Source organism: Ramularia collo-cygni (assembly GCF_900074925.1).
Source record: "Ramularia collo-cygni strain URUG2 genome assembly, contig: RCC_scaffold08, whole genome shotgun sequence".
NCBI lineage: Eukaryota > Fungi > Ascomycota > Dothideomycetes > Mycosphaerellales > Mycosphaerellaceae > Ramularia > Ramularia collo-cygni.
The window spans coordinates 561,318-578,538 of record NW_019716262.1 but is presented as its reverse complement, the minus strand read 5'-3'; the positions used below and the strand labels follow the sequence as shown (position 1 = coordinate 578,538).

Sequence of the window (17,221 nt, the reverse complement as noted above, 5' to 3'; positions counted from 1 at the left end):
AGCCTCTCTCATGCAAAAGAGTGGCCTCCGTGACGGCCGGGTATCATTCATGATTCGTATCTGAGCATTGTACATTCACCCAGCACAACTACCTCATAGCTTCAATCTCGCATCCCTGGCAGCCTGTTCACGAGCCCCCGCCGCCCGATCCAAAAAGGCCTCTCGCGCCAGGAAGCCTCCCCTACTCTTACCATACTCATCCAACTCCTCCCGTAGACCCTCCTGGTCAACGTAACCTCTCCAATCCAATGCGCTCTTCTGCACCGTGCTCATCTTTTGTGCATTCTTCTTATCTTCCGCTCTCTTGGTGGCCATGAGCACATCCAGTCTRCTCGGGGCACGCGGCCGTAGCTTCTCAGGCGCAACTCCCTTCACTAGTCCTCCGGGGTTTGGCTCAAACATGGACGGTCGCTTGAGAGGCCGTTGCACCCCAGAGGGGTCCGCTGCGAGCTGCTTCATGTCTCCATCTGCCTCTGGATGTTCAGCAAGATACTTTTGCGCCTCCTTTGAGCCGCGAGGAACCCGGTCTTCGACCTCTGTGACTTCTCCAGCATACTCGATGCGTCGTCTTATGGTGATCATCTCCTCACTCGACGCTTCAGGTGCATTCTCCTTGTCTTGATCCACGTCGACTTCCATATCTTCATCAACAGGCTCTGGTGGTGGTAGCACCGTTCTACCGACAGGTACGCTGCTGAGTTCCGCCCAGAGCTGATCCACATCGACTGTGACTTCTCCATCTCTTGCCCGTTTGCGATGTTTCCGCTCCTCCTTTCTGCTGATGTCAGAGATGATCAAGGGAAAGCAACGTCGGCTTCGACTCACTCTGCCACCCTCTGCGCGCGGGTCCTAATAAACCCGCCTTCTCCTGCGCTGTCCTCATCCTCGACATCTTGTTTCTTCCGTTTCTTGCGGGCCAACGCTTTAATTGTGGCTTCATCTCCAGAGTCCAAGTCTTCATCTAGAGGTACCTCTGACTTTCGTTTCTTGGTCTTTCGCAAAGGCTTTGCAACAGCTGCTTCGTCTTCGTCCTCGGAGGAGGAGGATCCAGCGGGGTCTTCAGTGGCCTTGTCCGGGTTGAAGTCCTCGTCTGCATTTTCGTCATATTCCTCTTCTTGTTCCTCATCCTCCCTCGCGTCAACGTCCTCCATGTATTCGTCCATTGGGTGCTGTTTCGATGCTGAGGATCGGCAGCTTCGAGAAGAGCACCGTAAACACTCGGCTTAGTAAACGCTTACTTGATCATCCTTGGGTCGATCCTCCAACTCTAAACGGAGATTCCACCCCCACCATCGATGCTACCGTACCTATTCTTGAATACTGTGGATGGACCAGGTAAGTATTTCAACGACATCTGGAATGGTAAGAGATGGAGTTCGAGCCTGACACGTAAGAATTATCTGGGCGATGACTTTCAAGCCCTCCAATGAGTGGAACGACAGGTATGAATGCGATCCAATATAAGGCTACTTATACAACATCTCACGCTGAGTGCCTCTGCAGCTCTTGCGGAAAGTCCTGGTCCTGCGGGGGCCCTCCGTTACAAAATGAATGATCCAAATAAAGAACCAATCTCAAAAAGAGTCGCGGTCTTTTATAAACGAGATTCCCCCAATCTAGCTTGATCTTGCTCTGACCAGGTGCAGCACCGGTGAGCGGTCCTCCGTTCATATCTTTGTTATCTCGCCATGTCATCATAGAAGTCACAAACTTTCCATCATCCTGGGCATATGCGATGATGTTGCCCATTACATCGGCGGCGAAATCCGATCCGTCGAAATTTTGCTGTTGGCTTTTTAATGTCCGTGTGAAGACGTCCAGTTTCCGAATCTCCACAGCCTCCATGCCTGATCCTCGAGCGGCCGCTACGTTGATGGCTTGTAGTATGAGTGGCAGCGCTAGAATTGCCGAGGCACTGATGGGGAGATACTGGACCAGGCGAACCTGCACGAGCTCCTGTGTACGGCGTGATACGTCGTTATTGGCAACCTCGAGGGCGTCTTTGGCCTCATCCAGAGAGAAGAGGCTTTTGGCCGCTGGGAACACCTCGCTGATGAGCAGTAGGTATGTATTCAGTCCAAAAACCGCAGAAGAATGATACGAAAACATCATGTTTGCGTACACACATATGGGCTCTGGCGCATCGTCTAGGCTGATGGGGAAAGGGAAGGACCGAATTGCTTGATCGTGCCAATGCCGCAAGGCCTCCAAAGCGCGCTGAATGTCGGCGAACACTGCAGGTAGTGTCGTAGAAGCAAGCTCCAGTCGGTCGTCCAACCGCTCCGTACGATACAATATGCGGGTGGCGTTGGATATACATTGCATCAGGCGGCAGGTAACTGTGATCATATCGACTATGCGGAGCTGCGTGTCAGTGTCGTAGACCTGCGATTTTCCAATCTCTGACTGGAAGTCATCGGCGGTCAATATGTGCTTCTCATCCTCCCAGGAGGCGTCGAGGTCCACCTGGGTGGACCGCCGGAGGCCAAGTGATAGAATGCGGTCTCGAAATATTACTCCCCACTGTCAGATCAAAAGAAGTCAGTGCGTGTTGCGAGCATGATGTGATTACGTTTTGGGAGCGGCTGATTGCAACCCGGATGAATTCAAGAAAGCCTTGACGCAAACAAAGAGGAACAGCAAGCGCTCAGTTTCCCTGCGTCTCGGGATTCTCAAGAAAACAAGCAGTATCGCAGCAGGCTGGTGRTGTGGAGTGCGTCTCTCACCCAGATCCGTTTGAGCAGTCTCGACCTGACGGGGTCTTGTATGCGATGATACGAGTTGGCTCGTACAATTCTCGCAAATCGAATCGCATTTGTGACCCAATAGGTATTCAGTCGGAGCATGTTGTTATTAGGGGCATTGTAAGATAGTAACAAACAAGCCTGAGCATTTGCGATAGGGTCGCGTTCAACGCCGAAGGAGAACAATAACTGTACGAGACGAGATTAGCATCGTGATCCATGGCCTAAGACCACTGTGCAAACCTTTGTTAATCGGAAGTGAGTGTTTCTGGCTTCACGCTTGCTCACAAATCCTAGACCGGTCAAGAAGTCCAGCTCCATGTACTGTGAAGGACGATTAGCTTATGATGAGCGTCAGGAGGCAAGCGACATACGCTAGTGGCTGCGAAGATCATGGCCCTCAGCAGAAAAAGTGAGTGTTGCCCAACGTTGAACTCGTCGCCGCTCCACAGCAACCAGAATTGATCCTCTGCTATTATCGATAAATTAGGTTGCACCATACGGAAGTACATGCGCATCATCGCTCGGAGCATATGCCCAGGTGGCAGCTCAAAACACCCTTCGCCTCGGAGGTACTCCTGGTCCCGCGGGTTGAGACCTGGGACGTGGACAGTAGATCCTCTGCAATTTATTGGACTCATTCCCAGGACGTGCGGACCTGGGAGATGTCCTGGTGGACTCATATTCTGGTGCGGATATGCATTGGGAAACGGAAATTCAGTTTGTGTCACACCAGGGGGTAAGAAGCTGTTGCTAGTGAACGTGAAGATGTCGTCGAGGTCCGTCAAATGACTAAAATCGCAACTGGCCGAAGAGGTATCGACGACTGCGCTTTGATCCCATCCGAGACTGGGCTGGACGTTTTCTCTCCATGGAGTGCCCTCGCCATTCGGAGGAGAAGCAGACGAGATTGACTGACWCCCCACATTGGTATTGTACCGTCCTGTTGGGCCACCGCTGGCCACGCTGGGTCGATGGCCGGTACTCTGATTCCATGACGCAGCACTAGTGGGTGTGGGCACTTGCCAGCTGGGGGATGGATCAAGAACCATCTGGCCTACGTGACCATCCGGTGGTGTTGCTTCACGTCTGTACCGTGGTGAGTTCCAGGGCCTCAATGTCTTCGGCCATGGTGCTCACCTCTGGTTTTTACGTCGGCGTATGATACATGTCGTACCCGCGTCGACACAATTGCTGCACGGCGTCCCGCTATCGAGGACATTGCAGCGGATCTTCCGCGTGTGGCAGTGTGAACAAGCCTTTCTCGAGCGACGCTGCTTTAGCTTGCCTCGAGCGCTCGCGCCCGGGCCCAGCAGTGTGTCTTCTGTATGCATCCTAACCAATCGCCGTCGTTTCAGGTTCAGGCGGCAATCAACAAGGGATGGAAAATTGATCAAAGCCGCATTTGCCGGGGAGGCAGTCTTCTATACTGCAGCTCTGCTTCGAGTAGCGGATTTTGAAGTGCGGCGACTCCTGACAGCATTCAAAAAGCGGAGTCGGGCAAGCCTCCCAGGTGTGGCCTGGCCAGCGACCGTCTGCAACCTTCCCCGCAACATGGGAAACGCTGTGGTCCAGCCAAACTCACATAGACGCTACATCCGCAAAAGGAGAGATCTGTTGCTTGGCGAAGTCAGCAGAACGGCTTCAACTGCAGACCCACCAATTGTACAACGACCGTTGGTAACTCAGCTCAGCCCAGCTTCTTTGCATGTCAAGTTGTCACCTCTATCAGCAACATATTGCCCTTGTGCCAAAATTAATGAAGGAGCCGCTCGAGCCGGGCTGCACAACGAGTGTGGCCRAAGGAGTTCCTTCCGATCCTCGCCCACTTCGCGATTCGCGATCTGCGAATCCCGTGTTCTACGAAGGTGCTCCAGCCCGTGAGAGCTTTGGGTGCGCCAGATGACCGATTCTTCGGATCGTCTAAAACAGGCACCTCACTTATCGTGAAAGATTTTGGGTATGTAGCAGATCCTTTGCCCCAATGCATATGAAATATCGGATGCGATGAAGTGGAGCAGAGCTGGCGATATGAGGATTACCTTGTTCATCGGAACAAGACATCCTCTGTCATCCCCGCAATATTGTCCTAAGGCCTCGCTTTCTGCAGGCTCGACGGCCTGCTAGAGTCCTTGCTACTAGCAGAGTGGCTTATTAATCAACGAGAGAACAGATCAGGGCGCTGCTCTTGTTGATGGTTTCTGACATCGACAGCTCTGAAGTGGAGGATGTCATGGTATGAGCTATAAGTTGTGCCACCAAGATCTCCCGTGACGATGAGACCATATAAGGTCGAATGACTGGCTAGACTAGGTATGCGGTGGCGTCTCTGCGTTTTGGACATTTCCGAGACAAGACGAGATGCGAGACCTCGCGTAAAGCCATGGTGTCAGCCAGAAGGATACATCTGCTCATCCTGAATTGCTTCTATGGGTCGAGCCATCTGACTGCCACAAGCTCGCTCAACTTCCAAGTTTGATTCGCCATTGATGCTTGCGCCGAGATCTGTAGGATCTGATCGACGCAATGGTTGAATGGTCAATTACGAGAGGGTCTTGGTTGGATCATTTATCGGCAGTCATCGGATGGTACTTGATGGATACACTCTCGAAGTTATGGCTCTCACCTCAGATCCGGCTCCGTCATCCAGTCAGTTAGTTTGATGTTATTCGCCTCAACCTTCTGTGATCTGGCCTTTGGTTTGTCCGGCAGAGGCTGCGTTTTGGCGCCCCTCCGCGGGCTCCTCTCCGGGGCAAGAGCTGGTACCGTCCTCCTGCTTGTGTGAGTGTCGTCCCTGGAGAAGAGCTGAACAGCGCGAAGATGTGTGTCTTTGCCGTTTTGGTGATTCTCGAGGATTCGTACCTGAATCAAGAAAGCTCTAAGGACTGGCTGCTTGCTCCAATCAACCTCTCTGCTATCTCGATCATCGTCGTCGCCATCATGCTCGATGGGACCAACGTTGGTGAAGTCCACATCAATCCAACCAGTCGGTTGCTCAAAGCTCATCTCRGCGAATTCCTGAATGTCGTGGACTCCCATGCCCGCTAGGAATTGGATCTTGGTAGGCGTGTAAGATTCGTCATTCGAAAAGTCCAAGAAGACTCTCATGTGGACGATTGACACGAGCTTGAAGAAATGGATACTTAGCAGGTGAGGTTGTGGGCCATCTGACTGCCAGAAGAGACTGGTGTCTGGGGAACGTAGCGCAGCAACACCATTTCCGGGCTTTGCAGTGCTCACTGTCCAAGATGCCAGGGACGAGATTTCCTTCAAACCAGGAGGCGGAAAGGGTACATCTTCCATTTCGGGCTCTGCAGCAGAAAAGAACATTAGCGCGTCAGAGTACGCGAGACAGACATGGAATTAGTCTCACCCTGGATCTCTTCATCTTCGTCTTCTTCGTCTTCTTCTTCTTCATCGCCTTCGCCGTCACCTTCGGACTCTTCCGCATTCTCGGTCCCGTGGGACAGAGCGTCATCGCTACCGCTGTCTTCCATATCGAMGACATTGACAACAGGCGCGTTCCGCGCACTGCGCGTGCTTGTTGGCGTTCGGGAGGCCATTATTGCCGCGGGAGCTCCCACCTCGATGGTCGTAATGACTCGAGCGAGAGCGCAGAGTCGCAACAATGCGTCACGGTGGGCTTCCGAGTGGCTCGAAGATTGATGGTGAACGGGGCGTGTGTGATGAGCATCTGTTTCGGAGACCGCCACCGGGTGATTGTCGGCGGCTCTTGAAACCAAGTCCATTCCCCTTTCGCACCTGCTCCCTTGACTTCCTGACCTCATGCCAACCCCTCGGGCTCTCCAGTCGCTTTCGAAGGCGAAGGCACCTTCCTCATTAAATATGATACAATGAGAATCCCTGGCGTCACACCTCGGTGCCAATGGCTGTCGATTTTTGCCAAGCAAGAAAGATTTGTAAGACATATCGTTACCCAAGATATCGTGGCCATGTCCTCGCCATCTACGGCGTCTGCCGCACATTGATGCTGTTAGGATTGGATCAGGCCTACTTTGATGTTATGTGCACAATCCCCAAACTTGGAGGTCTTTCTGTGGATGCAGTGTGCATAGATTCACATCCAACCAGGATCATGCTGTCCGCGCACGTCACGACTCGAGTTCACGTTTGAATGGAGCCAAGTGCCACGCGAGCAAGCCATCTTGCCCCAGATACACTCACGCCGGCCTCTGCAACACCCTCGTGTTGGGAGTTTTTTGCGATTTCTCTCTTTTAAAAACCAACACATTCATTAGGTTGACGAGCGACGGTTACACATTTGTAAAGAGGTGCTTTTCAGCGAGCCTGGATTTCCCGGCTCGATTTGCTTATAAGCCGTCAGCATCAGCATCTGGGTGCTCCGTATCGCGGAGTCAACGATGTTTGCATTCGATACCTCGGGGGCTCCAAATGCTCGCTTTGCACTCTTCGGTAGCATGCTGGGATGCGTATGGATCACGGTCTCCCTTCGTATCTCGGCCTGCACCAAAAGGAGTTTCACGTGGGATGATGGGTTCTGTCTATTATCTGCTGTTGGTGGTCTCTTCGATGCGCAACGAGTATCCCGCTGACAGACGCAGCTTCTCTTCACGGGGTTTTGTACAACCGCCCTCCTTGTCGAGGTGCATCTCAGCGGCGGCTATAGCGACGCTGAGCGCCGGTCAGCATTGGTTGCGGTCAGTTCATTAGCCGCATGTGCACGCTTTCTGCTCGCTGATACGAAACAGCTCTCGATGACAAGCACCGAATTATACGTTGCAGCGATCGGTCTCTTGAAAGTATCCATTGGCCTTTTCTACTTGCGACATCTCGAAGGTGCCTGGCAGCGTTACACGGTTCACACCGCAATAGCTGTGAACATAGCCAGCAGCGTTCTTGTTGTCGTCGCGACAGCGCTCGAATGCGGCGCTCTCCTGAGCTCCGCACAATCTCAACAGAGCAACACTTGCTTGCAAAGAAACGTGTTGCACATCATCGAATTGGCGACAAGCGTGTCGAATGCCGCTAGTAGCTGGACATTGACGATCATACCGGTCTTCATCGTGGCCGCTCATTCCCAGCACCTGTCAATACAGCAGAAAGGATGCACCGGGTGCGCAATATTGCTTGGAGGCTGCGCTAGCGTCATGTCAATCCTGCGACTCCTTTGCGTGGTAGGAAACAGCGCGAGCAGCGAAACCTATCTGGTTCCGCTGTCGGTCCTCGAATTCGGAATAGCTATTATCGCGGCGTCGGCCGTGACTCTGCAGCCACCGTTCTCTTGTCTGGCCCGGCCAGTGACATTATCCGACTACATCAGTTACTCTGGGAGCGAAACGACTCTGGAGAAAGATCATGAGCACCTCGCAAATGACCGGATGAAGCCCATCAAAAGCCACTTCTCCTTGTTTAGCGAAGCTTCGGGACCAAGAACTTGGTTCAACAGCTTGCGCGACGAGAGTACGACCCATGAAGCTGCTCCTACGCTACCCGATTGGGGCCATCCACATAGCCACCAGAGGTCTATCCACAAGATCGATGGCAAGTTGGTCATATCAAAGCCTGTGGTAGATGCACCTCCACCGCTGAACCGAACGGAGAGCCAGCAATATCTCCTGCGTGATAAGCGTAGCGACTCGATCTTGTCGTCTGAAGATGGAAGACGGCATGTGCCGCTCTTTGTGTACGGGGGAGAGGATTGAACTGTACAATAGTAGCAAAAATGTATCACAGCACGGCAGTACATTGCATGGGAATTATGATGAGAGCAAGGCGGGCGCATGCCTTCAAGAAATACTGAGAGTCTCGACGCAGTAGACAATGTCATGGTCATGAGCGTTGCCATAGGCCTGATCGAGGCGCTTCTTCTATAACGATTTATGATAGCATGAAGAGACCGGATAGCTTCGCGGCCATAGCAACAAGCATCAGAAACAGGAGTTTACAGGCTCGCAGATGGAGTTCWTCACTTCCGACAATATCAATGTCAGTTCGAACGGTCTCTGTGGTTTCAGTTGAAGTTGGCAAGGTAAAAACACACATCATTGCAGTAGTTGCAAGGGGAATTCCTTGATTGCGGGACAACTTTGACTCGACACCATGGAAGAAGTTGTATGGACACTTTATAGGCCTGGTTTTACTTCTTGCACTATAAGGTACAACACATGCTTGCAGATACGCGCCTTGTCGACGAGGCTACCATCAGCCATAAGAGGCTTCAACTACCCCAACCCTAACCCTACAAGTCACTTGGCAGCAGTCAACCCTCCGCATTGTCCGTCGCTAACAATGCTCCTTCGCCCCGCTACCTCTGACCCCCAACATCTGAATGATTCTCGCAAGAGCTTTTCAGACTGCGCAAAGAACTGCGGCTGTCCAGAAATGGTGGGTGGCGGTGCGGAATAACAAGCGACGTGCAGTCTTGAAATCTCCGCGTGGCATATCAACAAGAACTCCCTCACGGGCAGTAGCTCGTGCAGACCCAACATCAAGATCGCGCAGACATGTGTCATTCAACCATAGCCTGGATCCGACCATATACGCCCTTTCATCGGCGACGGGAAGGGCAGCAATCGCTGTGATAAGAATATCCGGACCAGCTTGTCTCGACATTTACCGAGCAATATGCCCTGGCAAGAAGATTCCCCAACCTCGGATGGCAGCTGTGCGCACGCTGTATCAGCCCGGAGAGTTGCCCAGTCGCGATACAGTCTTGGACTCCAGTGCATTGATTTTGCACTTCCCATCTCCAGCCACAGCGACTGGAGAGGATATACTGGAGCTGCACGTACACGGTGGACCTGCGGTAGTCAAAGCTGTTCTGGCTGCCATATCAAAATGTGACGATCACATCCGCTATGCCGAGCCGGGAGAGTTTACACGACGGGCCTTTATGAACAATCGACTGGACCTCACTCAAGTGGAAGCACTAGGGGATACGCTCTCGGCAGATACAGAGCAGCAGCGGAAATTGTCGATTCGAGGCACGACCGGTGGTCTCGCGAAGCGCTATGAAGACTGGAGACAGCAACTGCTGTACGCGCGCGGTGAGTTGGAAGCTCTGATTGATTTCAGCGAAGATCAACACTTCGACGAGAGCCCGGCTGAGCTATGCGCCTCTGTCTCCAAACAGATAGTGGCTCTCAAGCGGATACTTCTTATTCATACCCAGAATGCCGTGCGTGGTGAGCTACTTAGGCATGGTATTAGCGTCTCGCTACTAGGACCCCCAAATGCTGGCAAAAGTTCTTTGCTGAATCGCATCGTTGGAAGAGAAGCAGCGATTGTGAGCCACGAGGCTGGCACAACTCGTGATGTCGTTGAGATAGGCCTTGATCTGGGGGGCTACTTTTGTCGGTTCGGCGACACTGCCGGTCTTCGTCTGGCGAAGGAGGCAGTTCAAGGAGGGCAGTCGATACTGGAAGCGATCAACCATATCGAACAGGAAGGGATGCGACGAGCCAAAGCGAGAGCTGCCGACAGCGATCTTGTCATCGTTGTGCTTGGATTTGAGACTGTCAATGATCACACTGCGCTCAATTTCGATGCCGAAGTATGTGCAGTTGCGAACCAATTGCACCAAGAAAAGGGCAATGTACTTCTTGTCATCAACAAGTCCGACTTGCTCCCCATGGATGAATTCCGAAGAGACAGTGCTCTTCGCATAGCCCTTGATCACTTCCCTGGACTTGCACGGGATCGCGTCTACATGGTTTCATGTATCGATGGACCACCAGCCGACGCATCAACGCCATTCCAGTCATCAGACCCGGGGGGAATACAGAAATTTCTCCAAGGCTTGATCCAGCAATTTGGAAGGCTGACTGAGGCCGTCACATCAGAATCCTCGGCCGATGAGCCGGATCCTTCAGTTTGGCAGGAGGCTTTGGGTGCGACAGAACGCCATCGTGTTCTTTTGGAAGCATGCGTTGGTCATCTAGATGCATTCCTGGCAGAGGCTACGCCTTCGACAGCTGCTGACGGTCAGCGCTATCGTTTCGACCCTGCCGGCGGACTTGATAGCGCTGATGCTACTAGAGATACTGCTGCCGATGAAGAGGCAGATATTGTCGTTGCGGCCGAGCATCTGCGGTTCGCTGCAGACTGTCTCGCGAAAATCACGGGTAGAGGAGATGCTGGAGACGTCAATGAGGTTTTAGGCGTGGTTTTTGAGAAATTTTGCGTCGGCAAGTGAACGACCACCTGAAGGAACAGCTCATTTGATAGAGTATAGATACCTAAACCGCCGTCAGAACGACCTGCGTTGCTGTTTGAGAAATTTCCCCAAAGTTCCAAGATAAACGCCTTGTAATGCCGCTAAGTAACACCCGTCAACGCAGATGCAGAATTACACCCGCTCATCCATTTATTATCTTTCCTGAAATGCTGCAACGCTAAGACCACCAATGCTCGCTAGAGTACTACTGTCATTCGTTCCTGGCCAGTGGTCCCGCCGGGAGCCGTGGGATGCGTAGAATTCCAAAAGCGATGCCGTAGGCGCGAAGTAAAGACAGCCGTCCGAAAGGGAGTTGTTGTTCAAGTGTTGTATCGAGACCAGCCCGAAGTCCAACATCATGAGAGATTGACGTCCACCGAGAATGTGAGGTATGATGAAGAGAAATGATCATAGAGGGGTGTTGTAGCCACTGTTGATACCTTGTTAGTGAATGGTCATTGCGGGTCTTGATTGCTGTAGCGTACCCTCGCCCATCGTCATTGCCGTTGAGAGACATGCTGTTCGTTGCTAAGAATAATGCTGGAGTTGCTCCTGGTGTTCAGCCCTGGAATGTGTTGTCGCTGCGGCAAGGCAGAGAGTTCCCGGTGATGTAAAGTAGAGTCCCACTTAGTTGTAACCTCCGCGACCCATTTCGTTGATATTCTGATAAGGAAAGAGAGGTAAAGAGAACAGCTGCCGAGGCAAAGGAAATAGCCTGCGCTGTAGAGAGACGGTAGGAGATGGAGAGATWCGATCGTACTGGATAGATTTGCTGAGTGTTGCCGATGGATGGATGTGCTGTTGAAAGGAATCAAGTGTAAAGAAATGGAATAGACTTGTTGATGCTGTAATGTGTTAATGAGATGAGACTTTGAGATGTTCGGTCCCTCAGGCCTCTATATAGGAAGTGATTGTTCCTGGATGCAAGTGACGAAATCCCTCTCGAGCCTCTGGCCGTTCATGACACAGTCATCTATTCCGGTAGACATGTGTACCTGCAGYCGTCTCTGCCACGCTCCTTTCGTAGCGCTGCACGTTCGGAGAAGAGCGTATCTTGTCAGCTCCGATGTGTGTGATGGTATGATGAAGTTCCCTTTCCTCTGCCAAAAATAGTTCGCGGTCGTGCCTGAATCCTATTTTGTGGCTTTGGAAGAATCCACAGATTTCGCCCACGAGAACTTGGAAGACTAGCACAAATAGAGTAAAGCTTTGCTCGTTCTCCAAGCGTTTTCCACGGCTGGTGCTTATACTCGTGGACACCATTTGCTCCCACTGCGCCCCAACTTTCCCTTGAACAATGCGAAGCCGCCAACAGAGCTGGAGGGCTCTCGGCCTCGACCCGCGCTTCCTTGCTGCCTTGCACTCAAATTGGAAACGAAAATCCACCGGCGACAGGGAGCTGAGGTGACATAGCTACAGGGAAGACGAAATGCAGCCCTACGGCGGGCCCACGCCATGCACGCCGGTCGCCTGCTTGCCAACCACGATTCATCAGCAAGGCATGAACGACAAGTGTTGCCGGACGGTATTCGCAACTCTTCACAAGCAATTGACGGATGCAAGACGTAGCAAATGACAGCGACAGCGGGTGGCTGGTCTCGGTTCAAGGGCCCAGCAAAACTGTGGAGAGTCCGCTCAGCGCCATGCAGCTTCGGAGCTGCGCGAAATCGCTGCAGAGCTGAGAATGCCAAAGTCAACACCGATTGTAACATCTCGTCTAGATGTCGATGATGAGAGCTGTCATATGACCGAATCGACGTTACATTCGCAAAGAGTCTTACATCGACCATTATCAAGCAGGAAGAATGTGTCACTGTCCGACTCATAGGGCTGTACGCGAGCCGTGGGTTGAGCCACAGCGTAGGGCTGCCGAGGKGAAGATCGACAGGATGCAAAGCTGAACTCTCCTCGAGACTCGAAGACATGAATGTGTAATGAAGCACCGCTCACGACTGCAGCACAAATCCCCGAAGAGGTGGATTGCGCCATTTTCAACAGCCGTTGGATGGCCGGGTCGCGAGAAAGACAGAGGCACCGTGAGCGGCACATGCTCCATCCAGAATCTCATCAACTGTCGACGTCCTCTCGCCTACGTGGAACAGCACAATGAACAGAAGGTGGTATCTTTATTTGCTCCACATACGATTGCAGTCTGTTCTGCTAACATCGATGTGTCCATTATCCTGCTAATATCCACATTATGCCGCTCACTTCTTGTCAATTTGATCACGCTGACCATAAGCCTTGGTGGCGTAGTCACCCTTGTGAACAATCAAATCCTGAGGCCTGTAGTCCTCACGTCCGCTGAAGTATGAATCCAAGATGGCCTTGGTACCCGCGGCGTATCGTGCCTGTGCATCGATTGAGGTACCGGACATGTGGGGAACCATGGCATTTCCACCGCCCCAGGTCGAGTATGATGCGGTGCGGAGTGGGTGGTCGGCTGGTGCGGGCTGTGGGAACCAAACATCACCACCGTATCCTCGAAGGTGACCGGATTTGAGAGCCTCGGCGACATCCTCTTTGACGACGATGGCACCACGGGCAGTGTTGACGAGCCATGAACCTTGAGACTTGTTAGCAATGGTGACAGTATTAGCTGGAGCAAGAACACATACCCTTCTTCATTTTGCTGATGAGCTCCTTGTTGAACAAGCCACGGGTCTTCTCGTGGAGAGGGCAGTTGATAGTGACCAAGTCACACTGTGCCAACATCTCCTCGAGGCTGTCAACTCTCCGGCAACCAATCTCCTTCTCAACCTCTGGGGACAGAGCCTGGTAGTCGAAGTAGAGGAGCTCCTTGCAGTCGAATGGCTTCAGTCTTCGGAGAACTCGCTCGCCGATACGGCCAACAGCCACGGTACCAACGACCTTGCCCTCCAAGTCATACTCGTTCTTGGCGACTTCAGCGACGTTCCAGTCTCCACGGGCAATCTGCTCGTGGGCTGGGACGAAGTTGCGGACAAGGACAAGCGCGGTCATGACGACGTGCTCAGCAACAGAAACGACGTTCGATCCAGTGACCTCGGCGACGGTGATACCGCCATTGGTCTTGTTGGCAGCATTGAGGTCAACGTGGTCGGAACCGATACCAGCCGTGATGGCGATCTTGAGCTTCTTGGCCTTGGCCAAACGCTCCGCAGTGAGGTATCCTGGGTGGAAGCTAAGGGCTGTTAGCCCAAYCTTTCCTACTGAGGATGCACCTCTCAAAACTTACGGGGTGGTGATGATGACCTCGGCGTCGACGAGCTCCTGGTCGAACTTGCTGTTCTCGCCCTCCTTGTCGGAGGTGGTAACAAGAGTGTGACCCTGGTCTTCAATCCATTTTCTAATACCAAGCTCGTTCTCGGTCGTTCCTAGAAGTCTAGGCTCTTGCTGAGCGTGCTCATGGCCCTGCAAGATTTGGTCAGTAGCTGAAATGTGGGATTGATATACAATTGAAGGTGTAGCTTACATCGTAAAGAACGAGAAGAACCTTGCCCTGTTGTGAAGATGTCGCGGTCAGCGTTCGGACGCCCCCAGTCTTTGCAAGTAGAGCTCCGCGCTGTGTGAAAGCGGGAGTCGCTCTCTGCGAAAGCAGAGAGGTGGCCGGACGGGCCAAACGAAGTGAGGAGCGTGCAAATACCATGATGTCTGTAAGAGTGCGGAGGTATGCGAGGGTGAGAAGTTCGAAGGAAGATGGATCTTATGTAGGAAGCTTCGTGCAGCTCAAGCTGGTACGCGGAAGTCTGCCATCGTCAATGCACGTTAGCCGCTCGATCCCGCGCTCCCATCAGACCGATGCCAATTGCGGAACTGATGCGGGGAGACTTGCCTCTTTCCAGGTTGTTGTCGCGTGTGTGAGGAGTTGAACGCTTACAGATGACTGCAAGCTCTGATGAAATGATTTTATTTTTCGCGAGTTGGCGCTGGAGCTCTACCTATATACCCACAACCTTCGGGAGCTTGTGAAGCTGTGAAGAAAGCTAGACAACACGGCTGAGTGATGCGTTTGTCGCTCTAGTTTTTCACCTTTTGTTGTTCGCTTGAGCGTTTAGCAGCTGTGACGTTGTGGTTCAGCGGCGACCCCACTTTCAGCAGCGATGCACGCCGAGACCAGCAAGGAATGCCAGGTAGTGAGACCTTGTTCCATGTTTGTTGGTGGGTCCAATTCCACATGCTAGGCGATGCCACGTCCCCTTCGCGCGAGGGGTACGCTCATAGCGGATAATGGGAGCGCAAATCCGTGTGATGATGGATGTATTGCGGAAGTACAATGACAGGGAAGCTAGCTGGCTCCTTGGCAACCATCGCAGTTCACAGGCCAAAATCTGGGGAAAGGTAAGGTAAATAAGCATTTGAGCAAGTGGGGTCGAATTGATGTGAGCAGAGCCTATCGGGGATCGTCACACAGAGGTGGGACATGCGGCTTCGGCAAACTGTATGCTATTTGGGACAAACGTCACCTTGATGCCAAGTTGATGCCATGGAAAACTGAAGCAGTGCCGGTCTATATAGGTGTGGCAATCCCAGACTCCACATGGACGTCATTCTGTACCTCGACGCGAACGGTTCTGGAAAGGTTGTTCTTACCGTTTCGAACCGGCATACGGAGTGAACTCCGTCAAGGAATTGTTGGGTGCTTCACCTACCTACTTCATACAAACTGGTGTTTGCGTTGAGAAATAAGTCGCCCGTCGCCTAGTCATTCGTCGGACAATCGTAGGACGGCTTCTGCTCGGACGCAACTGTTTCATGAAGCATGAAGTAACCTACCTAGGTATTGCAGATCAGGACCCTGGCCCCATTCTGCAAAAGGCCCGCGAAACATCCACTGCCACGACTGAAATGATCTGCAACTATTAGTCGGCTGCCCGCTACATCCGCAATACTTTTCCATGATTACTGGGAGGTGAAAGGGCACACAAGAGAGCAGGGGCCACTGGAAACGGCTGCTGCAATTATCGCATTCCAAACATGGCTTTCTGATCCGCTGGCTGACGCAGTTTGAAAGGGCCCAGGCAAGTCCGCTATGATCATATGGTCATATGGTCATTGTAGCCTACTCGATCGTTGATCTGGTTTACCGCTTCGCAGCTTCAAGATCTTGCCCTTTGATCTTGATGACTGAAGGAGCTCGCGGAAAACAAGCCCAAGAGCAATCTCGACTCCCATTCTTTCCCTCGATCTCGATAGATTTAGTGTCTGTCATTTGCAGGCCCAAAAGCGGGAGCGTGTAGCGACTATCAAAATGATGGGACGGAAGTAGGACCGGCCCAGGAACCTTAGGAAGCCATATAAAGCTCACTGGCTAGAGTCTCGTTCCAGCCCACCTGGGAGTTTTCCGAGACTTGAAGGCCGTGCGTTTATGGGTTCACGTAGCCACCTTGGAGCTCTACTGGTGTTGATTGTAAAGGGAACAACGGCAGAGCAACCGACGGCTGGCCAAGAAGATGGAACAAGGCCCGGAAGATGAAGGTGGGCTCGAGAGTTGCAGCCATGTGTACGGGCTGAACAACGAACGTGAGGAGAGCAGCTGACGAGAGGGAAAGCGTGTTGAACACCATCGTTGCGCTTGAGATGCTGAAGGAATGAAGAGATGGAGAAACTGACTGGTGATGTTGAATCTGACTTCTTGTGCTGACCTGACACAAGCGCATTCGACAGCGCCGCTGATCCACAAGGTAATCGATTGCTCCGGAACCCGACTGTTTGAATCCCATTTCTGTGACTCCGAAGGCAAACTATAGGTAGCGTAGACCTGCATCACCATTCAATCTGCGTGGCAGCTCTTCGGTAACGGCTTGGCTGAAATGATGCAATGCAGGCTCGACCGTCGCCTTGGTATAGATAGGTTTGTGATAAGGCTCAAACAGCAGGCATGCTCAACGCCTCGGAGTGCGGCAGTGTCTGGTATCCTCGAGACTACCTGGCAGCCGGATATCTCAATCAGGAAGCGGTGGGCATTGGAAGGGGGCACGGGGATATGACTTCTCACAAGTTTTCCTCAAACACACCCAAAGCCCCCGAAAACGATGCCATCCAACTCTGCGGACATCCACTTCTCGATCTGAATGCATACACTTACTATTCTGCTTTTGGCCCTAGGAAGCTGGTTCGTTGGCTAAATTACAGGCTCAACTCTGCCCGAGCGTTTGACAAGCCTGCACTACTTTGCTGCTCGCTGTTACTGTGTGCTGGCGCAGCACTACATACCCTTGCGCCAAACCTCGGGGCGAACAACTTTCTGTGCTTGTTGTCGTTGCCATTGCCGCCCAGTTGGTACTTATTGTGCCGGATC

The 17,221-nt window shown here is 52.5% G+C and overlaps 6 protein-coding genes; 2 read left to right on the top strand and 4 right to left on the bottom strand.

Moving 5' to 3' along the window:
• Positions 1-93: 93 nt before the first annotated feature.
• Positions 94-1,163, bottom strand: RCC_05758 (uncharacterized protein; the record flags this gene model as incomplete). XM_023771024.1 has 2 exons in its annotated part: positions 94-775; positions 826-1,163. The coding sequence occupies 2 exons, from the start codon at positions 1,161-1,163 to the stop codon at positions 94-96; spliced, it is 1,020 nt and encodes a 339-aa protein (XP_023626792.1).
• A 319-nt stretch (positions 1,164-1,482) lies between these two features.
• On the bottom strand, positions 1,483-4,078 carry RCC_05757 (uncharacterized protein; the record flags this gene model as incomplete). XM_023771023.1 has 5 exons in its annotated part: positions 1,483-2,523; positions 2,727-2,933; positions 2,988-3,068; positions 3,119-3,833; positions 3,885-4,078. The coding sequence occupies 5 exons, from the start codon at positions 4,076-4,078 to the stop codon at positions 1,483-1,485; spliced, it is 2,238 nt and encodes a 745-aa protein (XP_023626791.1).
• A 1,288-nt stretch (positions 4,079-5,366) lies between these two features.
• On the bottom strand, positions 5,367-6,307 carry RCC_05756 (uncharacterized protein; the record flags this gene model as incomplete). XM_023771022.1 has 2 exons in its annotated part: positions 5,367-6,055; positions 6,118-6,307. 2 exons carry the CDS (start codon positions 6,305-6,307, stop codon positions 5,367-5,369), a joined length of 879 nt encoding a protein of 292 aa, XP_023626790.1.
• An 819-nt stretch (positions 6,308-7,126) lies between these two features.
• Positions 7,127-8,428, top strand: RCC_05755 (uncharacterized protein; the record flags this gene model as incomplete). XM_023771021.1 has 3 exons in its annotated part: positions 7,127-7,279; positions 7,328-7,423; positions 7,475-8,428. The coding sequence occupies 3 exons, from the start codon at positions 7,127-7,129 to the stop codon at positions 8,426-8,428; spliced, it is 1,203 nt and encodes a 400-aa protein (XP_023626789.1).
• Positions 8,429-9,618: 1,190 nt separating this feature from the next.
• On the top strand, positions 9,619-10,920 carry RCC_05754 (related to mitochondrial GTPase; the record flags this gene model as incomplete). Its single annotated transcript, XM_023771020.1, has 1 exon — positions 9,619-10,920. One exon carries the CDS (start codon positions 9,619-9,621, stop codon positions 10,918-10,920), a length of 1,302 nt encoding a protein of 433 aa, XP_023626788.1.
• Positions 10,921-13,148: 2,228 nt separating this feature from the next.
• Positions 13,149-14,569, bottom strand: RCC_05753 (Probable formate dehydrogenase; the record flags this gene model as incomplete). XM_023771019.1 has 5 exons in its annotated part: positions 13,149-13,507; positions 13,560-14,104; positions 14,159-14,334; positions 14,396-14,422; positions 14,567-14,569. 5 exons carry the CDS (start codon positions 14,567-14,569, stop codon positions 13,149-13,151), a joined length of 1,110 nt encoding a protein of 369 aa, XP_023626787.1.
• Positions 14,570-17,221: the final 2,652 nt, after the last annotated feature.